This window comes from Cuculus canorus, chromosome 1 (genome assembly GCF_017976375.1).
Source record: "Cuculus canorus isolate bCucCan1 chromosome 1, bCucCan1.pri, whole genome shotgun sequence".
Classification (NCBI taxonomy): domain Eukaryota; kingdom Metazoa; phylum Chordata; class Aves; order Cuculiformes; family Cuculidae; genus Cuculus; species Cuculus canorus.
This window is the reverse complement of record NC_071401.1, coordinates 76,966,673-76,991,775: the sequence shown is the minus strand read 5'-3', so window position 1 is coordinate 76,991,775 and position 25,103 is coordinate 76,966,673. Positions and strand designations below refer to the sequence as shown.

At 38.3% G+C, this 25,103-nt stretch overlaps 1 protein-coding gene across 5 annotated transcripts in view; it reads left to right on the top strand.

The window, feature by feature from the left end:
• ARHGAP6 (Rho GTPase activating protein 6) overlaps positions 1–24,659 on the top strand; it is a 327,693-nt gene extending 303,034 nt beyond the window's left edge. For all 5 annotated transcript variants that reach the window (XM_054050938.1, XM_054050944.1, XM_054050951.1 and 2 more), the window contains exons 6-13: positions 198–253; positions 3,451–3,601; positions 4,398–4,546; positions 7,777–7,956; positions 12,828–12,925; positions 18,999–19,261; positions 20,834–20,914; positions 21,647–24,659. In XM_054050938.1, the coding sequence (XP_053906913.1) occupies positions 198–253; positions 3,451–3,601; positions 4,398–4,546; positions 7,777–7,956; positions 12,828–12,925; positions 18,999–19,261; positions 20,834–20,914; positions 21,647–22,353 (1,685 nt within the window). In that variant the 3' untranslated portion in view covers positions 22,354–24,659. The remainder of the gene's footprint in view (positions 1–197; positions 254–3,450; positions 3,602–4,397; positions 4,547–7,776; positions 7,957–12,827; positions 12,926–18,998; positions 19,262–20,833; positions 20,915–21,646) is intronic.
• Positions 24,660–25,103: the final 444 nt, after the last annotated feature.

Below are 25,103 nucleotides of genomic sequence, written 5' to 3'. Positions count from 1 at the left end.
GTCCTTAAAAGCTACAGTGGACAGCTTCTTAATCCAAGACAACTGAGTTTTGCCTCAGCATGGTAAGTACAGGTTTACAGAGAGATGCATTGTGGTTTTCTTATTCTTTTAAGTATAGCCCAGATTGCTTTTGTTTGATGCAATTTTCAGCAGTAAATTAAACAATAAAACCCTTGTCTGGTGTGCTACACTTGCAGGTCTCCAGACAGTAGGAATATTCAGAGTTGGAAGCTCAAAAAAGAGAGTAAGACAGGTGAGTGGATATGGATATGCTTTTCCCTCATCAGCTATGACACAAACAAACATTCTTTTCTGTTAAGTGATTTCCTTCCCGTATGCCACTTGGTGAAATTCAGGCTTTCTAGGCCAGTGACTTTATTGGTTTTTTGATGGGTGATAACAGTCCATTTCCAGTCATCTTTTATATTTGGTGAGGTCCTTGTCAGGTTCTCAGCAGGTTAACATGCTCTGTATGTTTTGCTCTGCAGAAGTAGCACAGAGTTGGAGATCCAAATATACTACAGTGATGAAATTTTCCAAAGGGGAAAAAAAGTCTTGGCTGCTAGGTGCCTCTCAGAAACAGCTGAAGCTCCCAAAGTAAACTCAAACTGTAAATCTTCTTTGGAAAACTTACAATATGAGAAAATATGCAAGTACAGAAAAAACCTCTTTGACCCTCAAACCGCTGCTCCCAAATATCACCTTCCTTTTACCCCTATTAAGCTTGAAGGTCAGAGCAGACCCATCCAACTCCAAGTCTCAGCCAAAAGCTGAAAAAGCAAAGATGGCGTACAGTTGGGTTCCAGAGACAAAGTCAGAAGTAGGTATTTCCTCAGCCCTAGATATTGCATTCTTATTCCCAGAAGTTGGAAATACATGTTGAATCAGAGCAGTAGAGAATAGCGCTTAATGGTTGCATGATGCTTAGGGAGAGACTAAAAAGTTACAGGAAAATCTGCTGCCAGGAAGTATAAGACCGAAAAGATGAAATGGAAAAAAGCAAAACAAAACTTGACTGCATCTGATCCCAGAAATAATGGTTCAATAATAGTTGCAAAAACTACACAGTATAATGTTTGGTGCTCTGGAAAGTTACCTTGAATAGCTCAAGTGACTCGATTCTGGTAGGCTGGTAGGACAGTACAGCCTACTGATTTGCAGCTTGTTCTCTAGCAGTTTCTATTGCTCAGTGGCTGGTGTAACGCAATACTGCAAAGGCAGTTAGATCAACACTGAACTAGATAAAGTATTGAAAACTAAGTTGTCTGTCATTTACATTACAAGCTTCAATGTCAAAACACATCTTTTGATTTGTTGTACTCACCAACTGCATCATACCTCTGGGGAAAAGGCAGAGGACTTACATAATTTACTTGTAACCTAAACCTTTCTTTGAATATCAATTACTTTCACCAGTTTTTCTTCTACCGTGTTTTCAAAAGCTGAGGAAATCATTATATTTGGGTGTTTATGTATTCTATTACATGGACGAATTTATTGAATTAGGTGAACTAATATATTTCATTAAACAACATGGAAGCATCAGCTTGGCCCTTGCAGTTACAATAATAAATGCTGTCAACATGAACACATGGGAAAGTCTGGATTCAATTAAAATTCCACTCATTTTCTGAACCATGGAAAGCCAAACCCAGTACTTAGATTTTGTTGTGCTTTTGCAGCTGTTCATTAGTTTTTCTTGTGTAGAAAGTAGGCATAGTTTTGTTTCCATTCCTCTCCCAGTTAGGAAAATGTCCTATTTCAACTGTAGTTTTTTGCAGTAAATATATAAGTAAGTAAACACATCTGTCAGCGGGGGGGTTTTGGTTGCTGAGCGGGGGGGTTTTGGTTGCTGAGCAGGAAGAGAAAATCTAGAACTAAGTGTGCCTATTACAAACTGCCTCCTTCATATTCTGTGGGGATTAGAGCAAAGATTACTGAGTTAATGTTGACTGAAGTTGGTAGATCTGGTACATTGGGATACCAGGTACCAGTTTGTTCCCAGAAACTGTACAGATGCTTGGGCAGAGCATCGTTGCTGAGCGTAGGTTGGGCAGAGCATTGTTGCTGAGCGTAGGTTGGGCAGTCCTCTGTGCTAGGCCTGATGACTTGGAGGCAGCTCTTCAGATGAGGCAGGTGCTAGACCCTGAGGCTGAAGAGCGACATGGCTGGAGTGCTGCTCTCCCACGCCCTCTCCCAGCATGCATGCCTCTGGCTTTTGCGTTTTAGACTCCAGTGGATATTGTAGTTCACCAGGTGCGTTTTCCAAAAGTCTGAAAGTATTCCCTGTGAATGAAATCTGAGAGACCTAAAGTTTAAACTTAAAAATACGCAGTATTTAAGAGCCGTGATACTTAGCCCTGAAATGTAGCCAGGTGTTTCACCAATGATTATCTGATATTGTGCTAATTAGGGCATCTCTGCAGGCCTCACAGGATGTCAGATCAGAATTGCCATGATCAAGACTGTAACAGCAATTTATCATTTAGACAGGTATTTCAGAAGTCTGAATTTCTGATGCAGTTGCACCAGTTGCAAAGCTAGGAAATTTTCCTAGGAATAGGATTAAAACATCTTCTCTGTTTTCAAAATGAAAAGAGAGTAAAAGGTAGAACTCTCAGGCTGAAGAAAGTATTGTGCTGGTGCTGGGAAATCTCTCCAGAAAGGCAAGCTTTTACCCTTTCGTAAGGCATATTGGATGTGGGAGAGGGATTTCTCCTGCCTTTGGAAAGTATGATGCCTTTGAATTATAAAGAATTTGTCTGAGGACTGTAGCTGGAAAAAAAAAAATAGTGATACCACATAATGGTATTAGCTTGCTGTTTTTTAACTCCCTAATGATGATCACTTAGTGAATATAAATAAATTAAGAAGGCAGAACAAGATGAGCGTGAATAAACAACATGAAGTCTTAGTGAATCTGACTGCTTGCTGCTTATCCTTAAGTATAGTCTTAAATCACACAAGAAATGCAAGTTTGGTGGATTTTAACATTGTCATTATTATTATTAATGTTTCTGTACAGAAATGAAAATGTTATTAAATGTTATTTTAGTCTTTCTGGTTCTAAAATCTAGGGTTAATGCAGTAAGGTCGTATAAGAAACAGCATTTATTGGCAGTATTCCTTATTCTCCCTGGCTTCTACCTTTGGTATGAATCTTACATTTCTGTGAAATTTAAATTTACTTGGGCACATTTTTTTTCATGAAAGAGGCCTATATATTAGCTGAAAAGAAAGAATTGGTTTTTGTTACAGTTCAGTACAAAACTTATGTATCATGGAATAAGCAGCAATTAGACATGAATTATCTTTGACCTTACCAAAAACTAGTCGTGTCCAATCTGGAAAGTGAAAATGAGTAAATCTACATCTTAAAAGATTTTCTGTGTTGGGCTGTACTAATTTGGACAATAAGTAACTGTGGGTTTCTGTCATGATCTTTTTCAGTTACGTGAAGAGTTTGACCGGGGCATAGATGTTGTATTAGACGAAGAGCACAGCATTCATGATGTTGCTGCTTTATTAAAGGAATTTCTGCGTGACATGCCTGACCCACTTCTTACCAGAGAACTTTATACACCTTTCATCAACACTCTCTGTGAGCTCTGCAGCATCTCAATTTACTGATTTCCCAAAGTCTACCTGTTTGAATTCTTTGAATTCTATTAACCGTATTCTTTTTTTTCCCTGTGCATTTAATACTCTACCTTTGATTTACTCCAAATATTTGTATAGCATAAATTTGCTGAGGTCTTTCCTTGATTTTTGTACTGTGTAAGTATAGCCTAGGAAACTAGAACAAAGACTTCTCTTATTTTACCTTTTTTGTATGTGTATATAGGATGCGATTCCTGTTATCTATTAAATCCTGACATTGTCATTGGTTCAGTAGTAGCAGATGACAGACTCCCATTTGAATCCTGGCATCTTATGTCATTTATATCACTCGTTGCTTTTTCAGTCTCTTAGTACCTCTACAAGATGTGAAATTTAAAGAAAACACATTTAAAATGGCTAAGGCATAAACTCGTCTGGAATGCTTCCAAGCAGTGCCCTGTGTAAACCAGTAGCTATAGCTAAATTAATGGAATATGTAGAAAATTAGACAGCTTCTGTGTTGACTGACAGTGATGGGGTGTGCAAAATGGATTTTGCTCTGTTTTGCTCTCTTGTAAGCTGAGAAAAGAGCCTATGAACCTATGAGTAAAAAGTTGATCAACTAATGCAAAAATCCCATAATAGTATCTGTAACACTTCTGATATTTCCTTAAAGATATTTCCTAAAAAAAAAAAAAAAAGCTGTTATGCCTTCTTTTGGGCTGAAAACAGTGTATTTGTTTTATGTTAGTTGCAGTGATTTTTTTTTTTTTACGATGTATTTTTTCCCTTTTTAGTATTAGACCCAGATGAACAGCTAAGCACCTTACAGCTTCTCATTTATCTTCTACCTCCCTGTAACTGCGATACCCTACACCGGCTGCTGCAGTTCCTCTCCACAGTGGCTCACCATGCAGAAGACACCACAGACAAAGATGGCCAAGAGGTAAGTCCCGGTCACTTGTGTCTTTTAACTTAATTTGTGGTCTGAAAAAATATATTTAAAGTTGTGAAACAAATACAATAGTGGTATACCCCTGAAAGGTGGGAGAGATTCCATACTCTTGCCTGCACGTCTGCCATCTACTTTTTTTCTATGTTCTTAGGGCTGTGAGAATTTAATTATTGTGTGATTTAATCACTAAAGAATCTATAATTTCCTTTGTGAGATTCACAGAACAGTCAGTCTTGTTGTTAAGAATGTCTAGTGTTATCTATCCTTTTTTCCCCTTCTTGTTTTATTCTGTTGTATCCTATGGAAAAAGTACTCGCTTAGAAAAGTGTCACGCGTTCAAGAGTATGCTTTTACGCTGTCTTTTCATTCTCTGTTATTGCTTTTTTTATATGACCTTTGGACATAGGAGTTCACTTCTTGGTTCCCTTAGCTTTCTTATACACATTGGGTAGCGAAGAATAAGAAACAAAAGGAAGAAATTACGCCTGTGCCCTTGCAACTGTGAATACAATCACCAGTTGGAATCAGGGTCCATCTTTGCCTGCTTTTCTTCTGGCTTCATTGCTGTTACACCCTGGACTGAATTCAGTGGAGAAGTGGAGTGCATCTATCATATAGGGACAAGAACACCCACAGGCATGTGGCTGAGCTGTGCTTCTGAGCATGCACACATGCATCTGAGCTGCTCACACTAGAGAAGATCTGAAAATCCAGGCTTCCCATTTTCTACCAGGAAAATGCTTGAACTTGAGCCACTCTACAAAAGGTGGCAACTGTTAACTTTGAATGAAAAAGACATAGTCACTGCTTGATGAAATTTTACCACCTTATTTGTGGAAGGAAGTTCTCGGTCCTCTGAACTGCAGCAGAGACTACTTCTGATGTTGCTTCTGAGACCCTGCTGAAATGCCTAGGGAGTTTTGTCTTCTAGATGGAAAACCCTGCTGACTTCTGTCAAATTTGGAGACCTTTTGCATTTGACTCTTTTTAACAATTGGCATTTTGAGACTGAATTCTGCCAAATTTCCACCTCATATCCTACTTGTGATGTCTTGTATGTGACTTCAAGGCCTATTTCAGTTTAAAATCCACTTTAAATGCTATTATTTTTATCATCATCAAGGATTTGGTAAAAAAAGTACACCACTATGATGGAAAGCATTAAAAAGATGCTGTAGGAATCTTACTGGGCTTAAAAACATCACATGTATAAGCCAACTAAGATCATGGTTCCCCTGATCCTGCAAAGAATTCTCTGTTGGTTCAGGAATGTATCCAAGATGATCTTATTGCAGGGCTAGAGGCTGATGCTGAGATTTTGTTTGGCACAAGAGTTGTAATAAAGGTATTTTCGTTCCCCTTAACAGTGCATCAAGTCTGTTCTGCAACAGATATTTTGGCAATAGAAATTTATGTGAGCTATCTTGGCAGTATTGTAAACATCAGGAATATTATGTGCAATTGGATAACTTCTATAGATAATATAGTGTTCTACTCAGAATTATTTAAACTATTCATTAATAATTAAATGAATAAATGTATAGAGGGTGAGAGAAAGTATTTTATCAGACTGTTTACCAATCATTGAAAGTAAAACAGCCAAGCTTTGGCACACAGGCCTTCGCAATTTCTTTCGAAAGTCGTTCTCTCAGGAAGATGAAGATGGATGACTAACTTTATCAACATTACTCATTCAGTTAATTTCAGTGGATATGTTTGCAATATTTTGTAAGAGATGCCCCAAGACTGCCCTTAAGAAAAGACTCGCTGTTTGTACAGACAGCCTGCACATGCAGATCCAAGCACAGCTAGAGGCTGCCCCTGGCACGCTCAAGACACCGCATGCCTGTGCATCCTTGGTGGCTCAGTACTCCGATGGTATTTAAAAAGCAGGTCACCCAAAAAGCAGTTAGGTGTGTGGTGGTGCACAAATAAGGGAGTGTGCTGTACTCACAGTCAGGCTGGGATAAGTCTCTAAACAAACATCCAAGTTGTTTGTTATGACTGCCTATGCACCTACTTAGTGCAGATGTCTTTCCAGGATTACACAGTGCCCCACGGATGAAAGGACAAGCTCTTTTTACTGTCATCTCTATGCTGTCTAGTTGAGCTTCGTAAAAAATAAACCAGGTGCCGTTGGTGCACAGTGACTTGTTTCTTGAAGTCCTATTTTTCCTGCGTCTTTCTGATGCTGCTTTTTGTCCTTTTTCAAAATTAATTAGTTCAAATGTAACAAACTAGTGAAAAATAACTCATGGGTTTTTTTGTTTTTAAAAAAAGCCCTCAGGAAATTCTAGGTCAGCATCTGAAATTCACTTACAGTCTTATATAGTCAAACTGCTGGCGTCTTCTGCCGTCCCAGAATAGCAACCAAGTGGAGACACAGAGGAAGCACATGTCGCCTACTTTTTGATCTGTTAAGAGAACAGAAAGGAAAAAAAAGTGGTGTAATTACAAATATGAACAATGAAATTTATGACATATTTTTCAGATAATTTCTGTCTAGTCTAGTATGTATTCTTAGTCTTCTGCTCCCTTCAAAATCGGGTTACTACTGCTTCTTTGAGCACAGAGTTGTAAAAGAAAAAAAGTAAAAAAATAAACCCCCCAAAATCTAACCAAACAAAAAAATCCACCCAACGAGTAAACATTTGCCATATTATAAGAAACAGGCAAAAGGACAGGAAAATACTGGGAAAATAGTGAGCATGCTCCTTAGTCGTCTAAACTGTTTAGACATGACAAAGTATATTTTTCCTCACTGTATCTGTTTCAAATCATGAGTGCTACTTGAGAAGGCTAAGAGTTTTCAGTATTTAATCCTAAGAGAGTAATACGTTAAGGTGGTGAAGTAAGAGGAAGGTTTCCCTGAGTTCAGAAGTATGCCACTGGTGAGCCTTTAGGGTATTAAGGGCAGGCAGTATTTCCACCTTCTACTCCTCCGATCCATTTGAAAATGTACTCAGAAAGTCCACAGTGCTTCTTGCAGAGATGTCCAGACCAAGTGTTTCAGCCTTTCCAAATATTGATCATTTCTTATTTGACTAGCACTCAGTTTGAGTTTTGATGAATGAACCATCTGCCAAATGAGGTGGAGAGTTGTAGCGGGGTAGGTGTTGATGTAGAGGGGAGTGTGTGGATTGCTTTGTGTAGATAGGTAGATACGTATCTGTATACATTAGATCCTGGAGACCCAACCTCATGCATATTCTGTTTTCTAGATTACTGGGAACAAAATGACATCACTCAACCTGGCTACCATCTTTGGCCCTAACTTGTTGCACAAGCAGAAATCTACAGACAAAGAATTCTCAGTTCAGAGCTCAGCTCGGGCTGAAGAGAGTACTGCTATCATAGCTGTTGTACAGAAGATGATTGAAAACTATGAAGCTCTTTTCATGGTAGGTGCATGTTACTTCACATTACTTCTATACACTTTTAAGTTAAATGAGAAAATACTTGGTTGGTATTAAAATAGACTATGTAGGAATAAACTGTGGAAACTACATTAAATTATTGTCAGTTAGTATTGATAGAAAAAGTAGTCTTTACCAAGAAGAATGCTTTGCAGTGAGCAATAATATTAAAAAGATGTACTTTTATCTTGCCTGGAACAGTTTCTATGTAGATAAGAGTATCTTGCTTAAAAGATTTCTGTTGGTGGAAATAATGGTGGAGGAAAGGCAAGGTGTTTGTCAGTTGGATGAGAGGAGTAAAGCATAAATCTGTGTAGTTCCCGAGTACCTTTTTGTTCTGTTGTTGAAGCAAGAAAGTTCTTCATATAAGGAATGATGACCTTGGACCTGGACGTGTTGCCTGTATAAGATTCAGCTTCATTAGATCTTATTCTTCATGTCTAGCAGTTACCTGGGCAGTTTATGTGGCTTTACCTTTTCTTCTTTTTGTCTGCAAAGTTATAAGTCAGCTCAGTATTACTTGTGCCTGAGAGAGCCCTGCTCTGGGGCAGCAGGGACCGGTCAGACCTAGTGGTGGGCACTATCCTGTTTTCATTTTAGTAGCTGCATGTATCTTAACAAAACCAGTAGTCTTGAAAAGGTAAAAATAGATTTGGTGGTTCTTTCTTGAAGCTAAGCAGCACTTTACGTTATACTGATGAGATCAGTTCCCAAAGCAAGAGGAGGAACACTCTGAAAACTTCCTTCAGTGATTCAGCAAAGCTGGGTACTGGATACCTTGATGGAATAAAATGCTCAAGGCTGGACTGTGGGCGTATGGAACTGATAGCCACATAGTACTGTGAGGGGAAGATGAACAGGGTGAACAGCATGAGGGAGCAGTCACAAGGCCTGCCTATCAGTCTTAGCCTCAGATGAACTTCTTTGTGGTTTTCTTGTCATTCCCTTCACACTCTATTGCTTTTCATTAGATCCTTTGCTTTATTTTTATTCTTGTTCCAGTGAGAAACTAAATCTTTTTTTTTTTTTTTTCTATTTAATGCTTTTCACAGTTTGGGGAAACTTCAGGTGCTATTTTTCCTTCCACAGCAAGAAAAGAAAGTGACAGAACGGCACTCTTGTGTGAAGGACTGCTGCCCCAGAGTGTGGATGGCGCTAGCAAGTTTAAAATAGTACTTGAATAATACTTGCAATACTTGAAGTTTCTTATTGTTGTTTCTCTTTAAGGGCATTTTACAGCACAGCCACATCTCAGTACATAATACTTAAGTACACATTCTGATTTGCAGTGTGGAAGGAGTTGGGGCCTAAGGTTAGACTAACCTACATATGGTGTTTTTTAATTGTGACAGATTTATTCCATTCTCTCTTCAGTGCTTGCATTTTCATCTCAAGATTAAATGAAGTGTGGGGGGAATAACGCTTTCTTTTATTTTACAAGAGTGAGTTTTCAGATTGTGAAGGGAGATTAGAATCAGATTTCAAAATGAGAGGCTAGCTGCATGTGAGACAAAGCCAAACCTATCTCAGATGCTCTCCCGAAAGCTGAAATACATTGATGTGAAATCAGTGTCTGGGTGCTTTAACAAACAATATATCTAGTTCTGCGTGTGTTCTGGAGTAACGATGAAGACGTGTGATACTTGAGCTGTAGGATTGTGTCAAATTGTTCATAGTTAGTGTTTTATAAAGCTTCTACCAAGATTTACTTCCATCTTTTTCACATTTTCATCATCAGCATAGACGTATTCTTCTCTGTATTCAAAAGATCATTAACCCAGTGCATCCTTTGGTAACAGATGAATTGAAAGGAAAAGACTTGTACATGTAATTGTAATAAAACTCTGGTCAGTTGAAAACGGGCAGTAGCAATTAATTTTCCAAACTCACAGGAGTGTGGCCAAACCAGAACTGCTGTTTATACTTGACATTTATGCTACTTACAAAAAGAAAAACAGCTAGACTCAAGCATTCAGCTACAGCTGTAACATAGAGTGTATTGCTTCTAAGCTGTTTTTATTTTTTTCTGCTACTTTTATATATGGTGAGGTTATAAACTCTGACATTGAAACTGGAACAACATTTGTGAAATAAAACCTGGGAAACCAGAATGTATTGCAGCACCCAGACCACAACATCAGAATGATGCTGGTGCATTGGTGGGTCAGGAAGGTTCTGTTTGTCAGAACAACCCAGGATACTGGGGACTGGTTTTATTAAGCAATTATCATTGACATCAGTAATGTGCAAATGTGAATTCCTTATAGAAGATGGATTCTGACATTACTCTATTGATGTTAAGGCCACTCTTATCCATTTCAGTGAGTCTTACTGATGCATTAAGACATTTTATGGGGTTGTGGAGAGGAGGGAGCTGGCCTCTTCTCCCAAGTGACAGGGGACAGGACAAGAGGGAATGGCCTGAAGCTCCGTCAGGGGAGGTTCAGGTTGGATATCAGAAAAAAATTCTTCACAGTAAGAGTCATTGGGTACTGGAACAGGCTGCCCAGGGAGGTGGTGGAGTCGCCTTCCCTGGAGGTGTTTAAGGAATGGGTGGATGAAGTGCTGAGGGACATGGTTTAGGGAGTGTTAGGAATGGTTGGACTCGATGATCCAATGGGTCCTTTCCAACCTTGTGATTCTGTGATTCTGTAACTGCTCTTTGTCAGTCTCTGAACTGTGCCTAGGAGCTGATGCAGAGAGGCACAACACAACCATACTTTGTCTCATTGACTTTGACTTGGCATGGAGGATGGAGAAGAGCACCTTGGTCATGCATTTTCATCTCCTGTCACCCAAATCCATACTTGCTGCAAAGAAGCACTACATAGTGCCTGAAATGTCTTATTTTTACTGTTAGAGGCTACTGTGGCCTCCCTACTGCAGAGGCTGTCAAACGCTGCCTCTCTGTGCCACATCAGTAGCCAGAGACAGCACAAAGGAGGCAAGGCTTCCTCCACCCCTCTGTGTCTCTGTAGCAGTGCTTCTTATGTAGCATCCGGCTCCAAAATCTCAGAATATCTCCTAGTCTACCAGAGTCCTGACAACCCTAGAGCCCTCTCTATGTCTCAGTATGTGCTCAACTGCTGCAGTGGGTGGTATTTCAGCAGTACCTTGGCTTCCCTTCTGTCTCTGAATTTCAAGTTTTCATCTATTCAGCCACAACTGCCAATGAAGCAATTAATTCAATAATAGTTATTGTAGCTCTGTAACGTATTCCTGAGATACCAATATAGTAGTTCTCTATCCGTGTAAGTTTATAATTATAGGCATATCATTTCTACACTTGCAAGTTAGTTAACTAAAATGAAATAAATTGCTGCACACAGGAGGAAACCCAAAGTCCAATAGATGGCTAGCAAGGGAGAGCATCAGTACAAATCCAGTTGAAGGATCAGAGATTAATATGCCATCATCCACACAAATAAAAGTTCCAGCTTAGAAGCTAAATACAATTTTTTAAAAAGGAATATGTGGTCATAAAAGTTTTTCATAGAGATTTTGGATCAGTTTGAATTCAACAATGTGTATCTTAATTTATTTTCTAATTATTTCTTTTTTAAAAGAAATATGCCTTTTCTGTAACTTGACTCCCTAAATACCTCCCAAACTTAGGTATTTCCCTGTGGAATCTATTAGTAATTCTATTCGTATTTCCCAGGAAATGTCAAGGAAAACAAATGGTCCATGCACTGTGACCTTAAAGGTTAAGAGATTCAGGCTCTGACAAATTGCATCCAGAAGCATATTGCAGAGTTGATGACCGCTTGATGAGATTGTCTTGCCTCCAGCTCTATCTGTCATGAGTGAATCTAGGCTGTTAGTTCAATTGTCTCGGGTGGTTTCATCTCTTTCAGTGCTTTGAAAGTTAAGTTGAATGTTCCGGTGTGATGTGTACAAACTTACTTAAGGGTTGATAATACCTGTATGAAATTCAGTTGGAAGCGCAGTTTACTTGGGCAGGTTTTGAAGTGCCATTCCTGGTACCTGCCCAAGAGTTGTTGAGATATCCTGCTGCAGCTGAAGCTATCAGGTATTTTGAAGGTTCATCTCCATATCAAGCGCACTAGAGGTAGTTGGCAAATCAGAAGGCCAAACTCAAAAGATGATGACACAAATCCTGGGTGAGTCTGTTGCTTCTACCCAAAACTCAGAGAGGCTGGAGATCCAAATTTTAAGCCGGAGTTAAGAGCAGGTTAACTCAGCAGGTGAACTGATTGAGCATAAACAGGAATTTGAATACTGCTAGATCACAGGATTTGGCCATATGGATACCTGAACATTAAATGGCTTAATTTAGAAAAAATTACTTAATTCAGAAAAATGTTGATCTTACTGAAATGAAGTAATTGAAGAACTTCATAGGTAGAACAGTTACCATGAAATTTCCACGTGAGAAGGAAATAAATAACTCAAATGACACAGAATATACGAAGAAACATTATCCTTCCTGTGTAATTATATTTTAGATTGTTTCTAAACAAAGAGAATTACATTTGCTTGGAATGGTAGTTTGTAAATGTTCTCAGATCTTTGGATGGGGATGTAAGGTAGGGACCTTAAACAAGAGCTTTTGACATTGTGATACACGAGTAATCCCACTGATATAATATAATACTTAACTGGATACCAAAGGGTTATTCAACACTAATCAGCATTCAGCATTGTGTAAAGTGATCTTTAGTCCTACTTAGTTGCTGTTAAATTAAATTTCTCTTTTAAGTGCAAGTTTCTGAATATTTATTTTATATACTCTCCGTAAATGTACTTGGTCTTTTAGATTAAGCATAGTACTAAAATTAACATATGTGAAAGGATGTTAATCTCCAGCTAAGTAATTTTTGTTGCCTTCATAGGTTTCCCCTGACCTTCAAAATGAAGTGCTTATTAGCCTATTAGAGACTGACCCAGATGTTGTGGACTATTTGTTGAGGAGGAAAGCTTCCCAGTCATCGTGAGTAATCTGTTTTTTCATCATCCCCGTTCCTGCTGGGAATTTCTATCTCCCACTGGAAGTGTTCAAAAGGTTCTAGTTTTCCACAGCTCTTCTGCACTGTCTACATTGGAGTAGAAATATCCTCCCTACTATACAGACTCTGCCAAAGAAAGTATGACTCTTGTACAGCATTTTCTAAAGACAAATCTTGTTTCCCGATTCAGAGGAAAGATTGTGTTCTGCTGCAGAGAACAGAGTGATGTGTACATAAAAATATTCGGTGCACTATTATCTGACAGGATGTGTTCTTGTGATCTGCTGGTTCATGTCTTGGCTTTGTTGTAGTCTTCAGTAACAGGAGATGCGTATTAGACTATCTTTGAAACACACCCTAGAGTGCCTTAACACAATCACAGCTAGCTGTTTGACCAGTTTGTTGTTCATTTCTGCTTGTATACGCATAGGACATTGTAAATAAGTCAATTGCCACAACAGCAGATTTATGGCAACTCTTTGGATATTATTTAATTATATGCTTTGTGAAAGATCTGAAGAGAAAAAAAATCACACTGGTCACTATTGCAGTTATGATACATAATATATTCCAACTTTGTGTATGGTGTATATATGCCTACACCCCTGTGCCTTAACGCTATGAGTTTGTACGTTCTGATTAACAGGATTCCTGGCTTTCTAACGGGACACACGGTCAATGCCTTTATTCTAGTAAATCCCAATATGTCAGACCCCAAAATCACAAAATTTGACAAGCTTGCTTTAATTAATTTATAAGAAGTTTCCTGGACGCTGGGACAGGTTGGACCTTGTCTTCCTGTGTCTGTGTAAAGTGCATTCAGAATATAATTAAAATTGAATTTGTACAGTCAGCTATGATTTTTTTTCTCTCCCTCTGAATCTTGTACAGTTGGAGGTGATGTAATAGTGTGCCTGGTTTTAAAGGAAGAGGTATAGAAGAAATAGTAAAATTAACATGTGCAGGGAAAAGCTTTCTTAAATTATAAAAATCAAACCTAAAAATATGTGCAGAATATATCATGTGTTGTAAAGGATTTTACTAGTTTGTTGACTTAACCACATGAACACATAACATGCAGTAGCAAATTATCACACATCATCTGATTTGTGGTAATTGTGTGTTCTCTTAATGTACCACAGACTTGAAATAGTTTCAGTTAATGTCTGACTGGCAAGTAACTATGTGTATATTTTGATCACAATACATGCAGGACAATTAGAGGTATGTTAGCTGTCTTTTACACTAGTTTTACAAGACCACAATTAGGAGAGATGCTGCAAATCACATGACATATAGTAAAGTCTGTAGAGACTTCTTTCTTTAAACCCTCAGTTTTGAATGATCGTATTATATCTAACTCAGGCTAATAAAAAACTTTATGCTGGATTTCACTGTCTATATAGTATAGAGACATGAAATTGTGTCTTACATGTAGCTACATGTATCAATTGAGCATAAATTTGTCACAAATCAGTAGTCAGATTGTTAGATACAGTTTGAGTTAATTGACCTTTCCTTGAGTTTCCTTACTTTTCAGCCAGCGTGCACACCTACAGGAGAAAATGCATCTTGTGTGCAAAGCTGGTCACAAAAGGGGTTTTGTAGGGAAAGGATACAAAACCAAATTGGAACACATAGCTACACTAGTACCACTTTATTTTCAGTATTGGGCAGATGAAGCATCACTGAGACAGGAAAAACTATCTGTAACTTTTCTCTTACTCTGCTATCATGTAAGTGATTTATTCTTAATGCTAATGAGAGATATTTTCACTGTGATTGCAACTTCTTCGGTAAGATATTCCAGGCAATTAGAGGGAATGTTGCTTATTGTTATTGCTAGGAGTGTGGTGCTCTTAAGAGATTAATCTGTTTCAGAACATAATCTCAATTTTAAGGCTACATATTTGTTTGTTAATTTTCCTATAAGAAATGTGAGGCAACAGACAACAAGGAGATGTTTGTCTTGATTTGATAAAAGTGAGCCTCCAAAATACTCTTGGAAATTGCCTGGTGACATCCGCGGGATCCAAATTGGGATCACGTGGACAGAAAACTTTACATATTCTGGAGATTATCTTCATAACAAAAGCTAGTTGGCTGCATAGTGTAAAGTATGGAATCAACTTCAAGACTTAAACGTCATATTAATTGCTTTGAAAGTCCTGCTTCTGCATATGCCCTCACATCTCTGCTTTTGCTGTCATTATAAATGCTTTCTTGGCTCTGGTCTAACAGAGAAAACACAATCTCTTTTTCCTCCTTGGAGGAGGACAAATCAGAGGTTTCCTCGTCTTTCAGTTCCCTTAAGAGCTGAGCATTGTGGATGGTGTTTGAGGGAATTTAAAGTCATTCATGGCAAAGCACTAATTATCATTGGCAGTAATTATGAAGTATGCTTTTGTGGATGACTTTCCCAACTTTTTTGTATGTTGGCATGATGACAATGGAATTTGAGGGTTCCAGCTGTAAGATGAAGTATCTTTAAACTACCACAAAAATAAAATCTATTTCTTATGATTATTGATTGCTTATAATGGTTAGTAGTCCTTTTAGAGTCAATGAGTTTCAAAGTTATAGAATCTTTAAAAGTTTTTGAACAGTGATGGTAGGTTTTAATCCATCCCAACCTGTGGCACAAAGATGAAGCCTACAATAGGCCATACAGTATGTGTAAATGCAGTTTTCAAAGCTGCAGAGGCTCCCTGAACCTTCGAATCCTCTATCCTGTTGCAGTAGCAACCACATCATAATCCCATAATAATCTGTTTTGTTGATGGCACCTGTGCTGCTCAAATATGTATGGAAATTACTACTGCATGCTGCCAAGCCAGCACACTTCATATAATTTTATTCTTATAAGACATAATTGTTTTCCCACTCAGAAGCTGTAAGGTGTAACAGAAAAGAGTTTCTGCCGAAAACAGAAGGGGATTTCCTGTTTTGGTGACCTTGGTGCTGGTGGAAAAGTAGGAATATCCCCGGATATTCCGGGGAGAAGTTGTTATTATTACTGTCTTTTTTCTGGTTCACCTATGCAAGTAAACTCTGTTGGATAGTATCAGTTCAGAAGATTGCCAGTTAAAAAGGAAAGTCCTAGACTCCTTCATGGAGTAGTTGATTTTTGTTTTGGAATCTGAAGTAGTATTTTTGAACGCATGTGACAGATTCCTTCTGCAGCTTTCAAGACTTTCAGTTTGTACATAACCACTTTTTAAATATTTTCCTTAACATAGTTCATAACCACTAGAAAATACGTTACTTGCCTTGTCACATTTCATACCCCTACTAATCATTGTGGAGACCATAATCTGCCCTTATTCATAGACTGTGCATTTAGGCGAGTGGGTATCTTGCGCAGCAGTTACATTTACCTCACAATTTAGAGGATCTCTATCTGTGGATAGAGGATCTCACAGCTATCGAGGGGAAGGTGAATTTTGAATTTTAGCAAACATCTGCTTCCTACTGAACTCAAACTGTAAAGCAAACAGAAACAAAGGTTTTGTTTTAAGGAATTGATGAGAATTTGTTCTTTATTTGGAAAGATGAGAGCTAAAGTCTTTTGCAAGTTTTATTTTATTTTGTTCAGGAAGAGCATTGAAAAGGTGCAAAAGTATGAGGTCAATTTACAACTTAAAATTATTCAATCAATTTTGGTGGTTTCTTGTAGTAAGATTGGCAGAGTCCATGGGCATTTTCTTTGATTTCTAAAACTATTTTTTTCTAAACAAATTTGAGAGTGATATTTTATGTGTATATATATAAACGCATATATATATAATTGCATGGGTTTACTAGCAAACACTATGAATGAGTTTGGAACCTTGAACATTTGAATCTTTCTGAAGACTTGACAGTTTCCCTTTGAGTAAATTTTTATCAGGAGCTCTGTCTTGAGAAGAGATAGACTATAACAGATCATTTAAGGTAAGACTTGAAATCAGTGTTTCACAAAGCTTAAGTTTACATTCCCACATTCTTTCATTTCCATTTCCCTTTCCAGTATTCCTTGTGTTACCTTGCCATGGCTAAGTGGTGATACACCTTTCTCTTTGCCCTGTGCAACATAGCTATGTTTTCATCCTGCAAAGATTTACATGCGATAAGCCTTACTGGTGTCACCGTTAGTGCTAAGTATGTCTGCATACTACCAAGGTGGTGTTTAGACGGCCTTCAGTCTAGAAAGCTGGAGAGAAATCTACTTGGTGCAAGGGAACCTGCAGATACCAGCATTTCTCTCCTTTTCTCTCAGGTCTTTGTGATTCTTTTAAAATTCCCAAGACTTCACTTAAATTTTGTCTTAACTCACTGTGCAAGCTTTTTTAGAACTTAGGAGGGCAGAAAGGAAGAAGTAATAGGCCAAAAAAAAATATTTGTGATAGAATTATACATATAATGCATAATTATTGTAAAAGACAATAATTCTTTAGTGTATGGCTGTTTATAGATTAATTTACATTGCATAGATCATCAGATTAGAAGTTGAGATGGGAAGTTACATAATTGAGGCATGACTTTTTATTTATTTATTTATTTATTTATTTAGACTCCTCAGCATTACCACACCAACCACTTTGGGAAGCCTGAGACAGTTCTACTTTGCCAAACTGCGGCTCTGTTTTTTTGAGTTGGTCCAATTAAGGTGCAGGATCAGTTCAGTGATAAATTTCTTGCTGGGAATTACCAAGTAGTAAACTTAGTTAATTAATTCCCAACATTTTATGGTTGCTTTTTTACTAGAGGAAAAAAAAATGTGCTGAATAACATAATAATAATGATGTTGAGTGTAATATATCTTAAATTTTGGGACATGCAGTATGCAAATCATCCAGGAAAATACCCCAGCAGCTTGAGAGTGATGTTGATTTTTTTTATTTCTGTATTAATATTCAGAGTGCTGTGGCTAGCCTGTCTTACCGCTGTTTTTTCTTTATTTTCTTTCTTCAGTTTTATTTCATTTATCTGGAAAAAGGGTTATTGTTTCATAACAAGTAGTGTGCTTTAGCTGCTCACTCAGTACAAACCCTCTTTGGATTTGAGTCCGAGAAAGGCTCATCATTTTCAGTATGTGTTTGTAATAATGAGCCTCTGTCACATCGTGTGATTAGAGCAGATACTAACGTGAGGTCACTGAGAGAAGTATTTGACTCAGGAGGAGTACAAGATAAGCTTCTAAGAAAGAAACAAAGATCGAGGTGCAGAAAAATTAAAAATCAGTACTTGAAATATAAATGAGGGAGGATGTGCTCGTTTACAGTGTTTCTACTTGTTCCTTGAGAGGTTCAGTGGCTCACAACCTGCCTTCTGTCTGCATAGTAAACACTTCAAGAAATCTTCCTCAACGTTCTCAGCACACTTTAAAAATGAGCGTTGTCTCTCTGAGCTTGGGCTGTATCTTTCGGTGGGAGTTTTGTTTGCCTTTTGTTGTGAAAATTAAATGCAGGCCATGTTGCGCTTAATAGTAATGTAAAGGTGAAAGGGTAAAAGAAGTTGCAGGAGTTACCAGCAGAGCCAGTTGTTTGCTTCCCCCAGCCAAAGTATGGTAGATCTATCTGCTTCACCTCTGTAGAACATTTACCTTCTTGAATCTCTAGAAGAGGATCCTCACAGTGTGAGAAGCAAGCTAAGGTTTTTCTTCCTCTGACTGTGTAGTACTTCAGAATGGAAGAAGTGATTTTAGCATACTGCTTAACATCACCCTAATCTTACCTATTTTGCCCTCAGATTAACTGTTGCAGTGAGCTAAATTGTCAAGGTAACATAAGGAACGTATTCACTTTTTAATTTCCTGTGGTGAATTGTACGGCTGGTTTTTTTTTTGTTTTCTTTCTTGACAGCAGCATCTTTTGATTTTTAGTGGCCTCTGCTGGCCACTTCATGGCAAAAGTTTTACTCATGGAAAAATCACCTCTGTACTGCTTCTGAAGTGTTTTCATTTCAGCAGCTGTGATCATACATTCAGTTTTATTTGTATGATGTCAATCTGCACCTGTATTTGTGAACATAAAGCATTTTTCATTAACAGTAGGGTTTTTTACCAAAATTTCTCAGGAGCCCTGAGATGCTGCGGTCAGAAGGTTCTTACTCCATGGGAGGAAGACATTCTTCCACAGACTCCAACAAAGCTTCAAGCGGAGATGTCTCTCCTTACGACAACAACTCCCCGGTACTCTCTGAGCGTTCACTGATGGCAATGCAAGAAGAAGTCGCCCGCAGCCCAGATAAGTTGTACAAAGTACCTGAGCAGTACACACTGGTTGGACATTTGCAGCCTAAGACAAGGGAGAATTCTTCTGCATCACAGCCTGGAAAAGGTAGAGTACATCCTGCTCATGTTCTTCTTTCCCAGCAACTGATGGGGGTTTCTGAAATGATTGAAAAGTATCTATTCTGTTTTATCATCTACCAGGAGTTGAGGAGCAATAGCGTAAAAAAACTTACAAGAAATGATTGGCCAAAATCATCTTTTTGTATTGAGCCCAAAGAGTCTATGTGGAGTCCTCCTCGTTAGCTCAGCCAGCTGTCAGGGATGCTCTTGGTATGGCATATCTCAAAACTTGGAGCTAGTATTTAGGAAGATAGAACTATGCCTGTCCTGCTTTCAGCCTGGCTGTGATAGCAAAGATTCTAATTTCTAGTCCTGCTCTGTATGACTGTCATACCTGCAAGGTTATGGTGCAGACTTTAGAAAAATCTTAGGCTTTACAACACCAAGCTACGAATTTTCTCCAGTTGAAAAGAATGACCTCAGCTCCTTCTCACTGGAGTATACAGCTGAGCTGCAGAGCTTTACATCTGCTACCAATTACCCACACAGCAATGCTAGTGCGGGGATCCATAATTTCAATAGCTGTCTAGGGAGTGCATACCTGAATGGTTTCTTCTGTAAAGAACTATGGTTTCAATTGATGGCTTACCTGCGCTTCAAGATGCTTTTAATTTAAAATTATTTATTTAAAAAAATCTATGTTCGTTAAATGAATATTTAGTGAACCAAACTCTAAGGACTTTCAGCGCTTAAGAATGCATGTAACTGGTGATATTTTTTAAATCATTTTATTTCAGAGGTACTGGTTAAGCACTTAATTCCCTTTGGAATTAATGGGATTTATTATGTATTATATCCATTATATACTTTGTAAATGCTAAACAGCACTTATCTTCTGTATTCAGTATCTAAATCTATGGATAAGTTTCAAAATTTGGTCAGATTTCTAAGAAGTTATAAACAGGAAATTACATGAAGTTTTATCGTATTAACCATCTTTTAGACTTTAATATGCATCAAAACGATACTGGACCATGACAAATTAGGAAATTCCTTTACTGCCAGATGGAATCAGAAAAAAGAATGAAACAGTTATAATCCAGCACAATGCTTGATATGCGCATTTCATTAAATCTGTTTTGTGACAGCACTTCCTTGTAAGAACCAAGCAACGATGCAGGTTGATAGAGCGTGCCTTAAGGTGACCCCTTAGGCTGAGGTTCCCTGAGGGAATTTCGCCATTCTTTCCTGTAAAAATCAAATGAACTAACTTTTGTTGACCAAATCCTCCTGTTTGTGTGCAAATTCTCCCACTGAGTTCAGTAAGGCAGAGGACATAAGGGAAATTCCAGCAAGCTCAGGGATCCTTCCTGGACAGAGCAGTACAGCTTCTGAGCCTGGAACAGCAAGTTGCTTTGAACAACACGTTTGAGATCTGTTTGTGCTAGGTGCATTGTAAGCCAGCTACTAGTAAGTTATCAAGTAAGGTATCGAAGTTAACAGCTTTGATAGCTTATATAAAGTTTTATGTCCTCTTGACTTACAGTTCCATTTGAATGTTTTTAACTAATTGCTTACTCATTAAGGATCAATTCATTATCTTCTTACTGCTATTTAGATGTCTCCGAAGATCACTTTGATATATGGGGTACTTGGCATTCAACACTGAAAAGCGGCTGCAAAGATCCAGCAGTGGCAGGTCAGTTATTTCTCAAGTTTTAAGCCCAAACTAGCAAAGATATAAAGAATTTCCTGGTTTTGAGAAATCACAGTGAAACCAGTAGGAGAATACACGTTGTCTAAAGCATGACTTTTAAAACATGGCTGTCCAATAAAATGCCAAGAAACACAATGGTTATACAAATGCAGTGACGTTTCAAACTGTCACAAGATAATTTAAAAAATAATTTTAAAATTACTTAAAAAAATAGGTTTATGTTCTTGTAAAAGTCATTGAAAGGTGGCTGCCTGGTGGGGATTTGAGAGCGGCAGCTGCAGTGGCATGAGTGCAGGCTGTGTGGTTGGCAGCCCCAGGATCTGGCCCTGCCAGATCACAAGTCACAAGTCCCTGGCCCATCCTGCCTTTGTTTTTTTCCACATGCACCCACCTCACAGAGGAACTGTGAGACTAAAACACATCCCTCCTTTTCAAGTGTTAGAAAGATTTTGAGTGCTGTGGGGCTTTATGTCAGACTGAAGTTTTAGAGTCACTGGGTATTATAATAGATATGGGTGGCACAGACACAGGGCTGCTGCTTTGCGTCCCCGAGGTTCACCTGGTGGTGAGGCCGATGCGCCTTCAGTTGCATAGCCTGATGATAAAGAATCCATTCCTCTTCTACAGTGTGATACAGGGGAAAAGCAGTAAGTTGTTAAATGCCATGTAAACAATTACACAGACTGATGTTGTTTTTCTGACTGTGGCCTCCAGGTTCTTATGGGAACATTTATGAAAGCAGCTTGCTGCGACCTGGACAGTGCTCTCTTTCCCAAGGGAACCTCGCCATGTATTCTCCTCGGTGGCAGAGTAGCTCCTCTGAATTGGACAATGGCAGGCAGGTCATGCGAAGGAGCCAGACGACTGCTGCCATTCCAGAGTGTCAGATCCATCCCATGGGGTCTCGGGTCTGCAGTAACCCACAAATTGAAGTCAGCAGTAGGAGTTCAGACTTGTCACACTCAAAGTCAGAGCGGCACTTGACTTTAAGCAGTGTGGAGGACCTCAGTGACCACGACTTGAACATGGGTTATTTGCAAAGCACAGCCAAACCCTCCTACAGAAAAGAAAGGCCACCACCCCCTTACCCAGGCCCAGCAAAAACAAGCTCTGCGTTGACACAGCGATCGAGCGTTTCTTCAACATTGCACTCTTTATGGAGACTTCATCGCCATGAAAAAAGTTCAGGGACCAGAGCAGCTGGAGGACCATCGGCCAAAGCCCCTGACCAGGCCACCTTCAGGCAGGAGCAGCAGACCCCGCACACCCAAGCGGGTCACATCTGTTCCACAGCACCTCACAGTCAGAACAGTAAAAATGTTTCAGAGGCAGAGTGGCATGAATGGCAAAGGGATAGGTGGCAAATTTGGGAGCTTTTGTCAGCTGATAACACCGATGCCCTCCCAGAAACCCTTGTATGATTGGACTCCACAGAACTGCCTCTCATACATATGCCTCCGTCTCATAGGAAAACAACAGTGACATTGGAAAATGGGGAGGGCTTGTTTGTTTTGTATCAACTGAATTTCGTATACTTTTTTTAAACTTTGTTCACTTTAATTTCTTAACAGCACTGTCAAGCAGTCCATTTACAAATACAGTATGTCCCTGTTTTACGGCAAGCTTTTGAAGAAAAAGCAAGATGAAAATTTTAGTCTAATAACTTTGTATGCAGACGCTGTGTATAAGATACAACTGTTGCTTTGATGTTGCTAAAAATATATTTATATATCTGCAGTTTTGATGATTGTATATTCTGTAATGGGTATTGTATGATAATCATATATTATGTTTTCATATACAGATGTCAATCAATCGTGACTGCTTTTTTAAAAATCACTGCACTTGCATTATCCTGATATGCATTGAAATTCTATAGAAAGTGCACAAGCTGGTTTCTGTGCTTATAATAAGAATACTGTTAAAAGGGGAAATTGCCCTTCTTTTCACTGCCTATTGAAAACACTAAAATAGAGTGGAACATGAAAAGCCATATGTTTTATAAGGGAAGTAGCATGCTTAGAGGGGAGAATACCAAATATTTTTTCTTATAAATATATTTGAAAACAAAATTAAAATTTGTTACAAGATTGTAAAAATATTTTTTTAGATTCTGGTAGGAAGCAGCTCAGAGAATCAACTATGGGCAAGACTGTGCTTAAATCAACTAAGGATGTAGTGCAAAGGTCTGCCCTCCCATCTAGAGGAAAACCAATGTTATGTATACAGGATATAATATATATATTTATAAATGTATGGGTTTATGTATTGTTTTAAAACAATAAACTGGAATCCAAATTTTAGAAAACGAAACCAAATAAATTGAGGTGTGCAACAACTGAGAGAATATGGCTTTTCCTTTGACATAACGAAGCTTCAGCATTAAGAAAGTTAGAGAAAGCAAAAAAAAAACCAAATAGACATATTAAAGGGACTTTCGGAAATGAACATGATGTTTGGAGAGGTTCACAGCTGCATTTCTACACATATTGTGCCAAAATCTGGGTCAACAGTACTTCTTCCAGTAACTGTGTTTCATTGTTAAATGTTGCTGTTTTATACAGGTTCTGGTGTTTTTACGTTGCAAAACGATTGTTTCTGGCCAGCAGGTGGCAATGTACTTCAGTATTCTAGAGGAAATTCTTTTTGTAGCCTCATAAGGGAATGTGTATCATATCAAAGGAAATTTATAACATATTATTCTTAATTTTAATGAAGTTGAAGATTTATTCAGTGGTGTTGTCTTTAAGTTCTATCTTGTGCCATCATGATGGAATAAAAAGCTAAGCAAAATAACGAGCATATCTTTTGCTCCTTTTTTTGAAGTAACATTTATGTAAAGATTGATGGGGTTTTTTATTAGATCCTTGAGTATCTCTGTCAAAAACATATGAAGGGCTTAGGAGCTTATGGAGCACTTTCAGATGCGACTTTAAATATACAAGATCCAAGGTTTTACTTGAGTTTTAGGCTTAAAATCCATCATATAAGGAACCTGCCCATCTTATCCCCATTTTTCTCAGTGCAGTTATAACATAAGAGCACCAAACCAAGTGGAAGGGGGCAGGATTTGGCCTTTGACTGTTGTAGCACTGTGGGTCGCCAGCTCCTTTTATGAATACTGCTTTCGGAATAAATCTCAGCTCTGTTCTTGTAATGCTTGTAAGGCTTTTCCAAATATCATCTTCATATGAGAGTTGATAGGGAGATATTGTTGCGTGTAGCTTATTGCAGCAATATTATTGTGTCAATTTATTACCAAAAAAAATATCACCAACACAAACCAAAAAGATAGTGAAATATAAGGAAGGATAAAAATGAGGTCCTACAAGCAATCATCACTATTTGATCTTGTCACAATCGCAGGCTTGACACAGACTTGCTACAGTGAATTAAAGCTCACTCTAAGTCTTCAAAACCATGCACAGTGTAAATCCTGTTGCAGAAGATATTCTATTCACTAGATGTCTATCTCTTCATTATAAATCCCTTTCTAAATACAGAAGCGCCTGCGCATTTTTAACACTTTTAGTGAAAGATGTCTAATGATTGCTCAGCCTCACAAAGAGCTTGCTTTTTGCCAGTACCTCTCTCTGCAGAAACACGTATATATGTGTGTATTACCATCATCTAAATGCAGCTTATGTGAAAATGGACAACAAAAAAACAAGACCACTGCTGGAAGATAACTTTGTCTGCACGCATTTCAATATATAATTGTTTGGAAGAAAAGCGATATAGAATAAATTCTGATGAATTAAAGTAACACTTGCCAAGGTTGCATAATTTCTGTCTGTCGCTTTCATTTGAATAGGACAGAGCAAAATTATCATGAGCAGGTTAAGGTTGTACTAATTTTTAATTGAACCAGTTTCTTTTGATGTCTTTTTTATATTTCACAAGCAATGAGTCTGCAAACGGTTGTTTCTAGTTTTAGGTTAGCTGATAGGTCTGTGTGGGCTGTTCCATTTTACATCTCTACAATGTTTTTCTTCCTATGACATGTGCTCTTGTACAGCCGTAATATTTCTCTTATAGGGAAAGTCCACAGCATGGGGATATCAAAGCCTTTTCTCTGTTTACCTTGGGAGCAGGATTCCTGTTCTAGCAAAAGAATAGTGAGCCTCCTGGAAAAAGAAGAACAATGTTGCTCAAGGCCCTGGGGCAAACT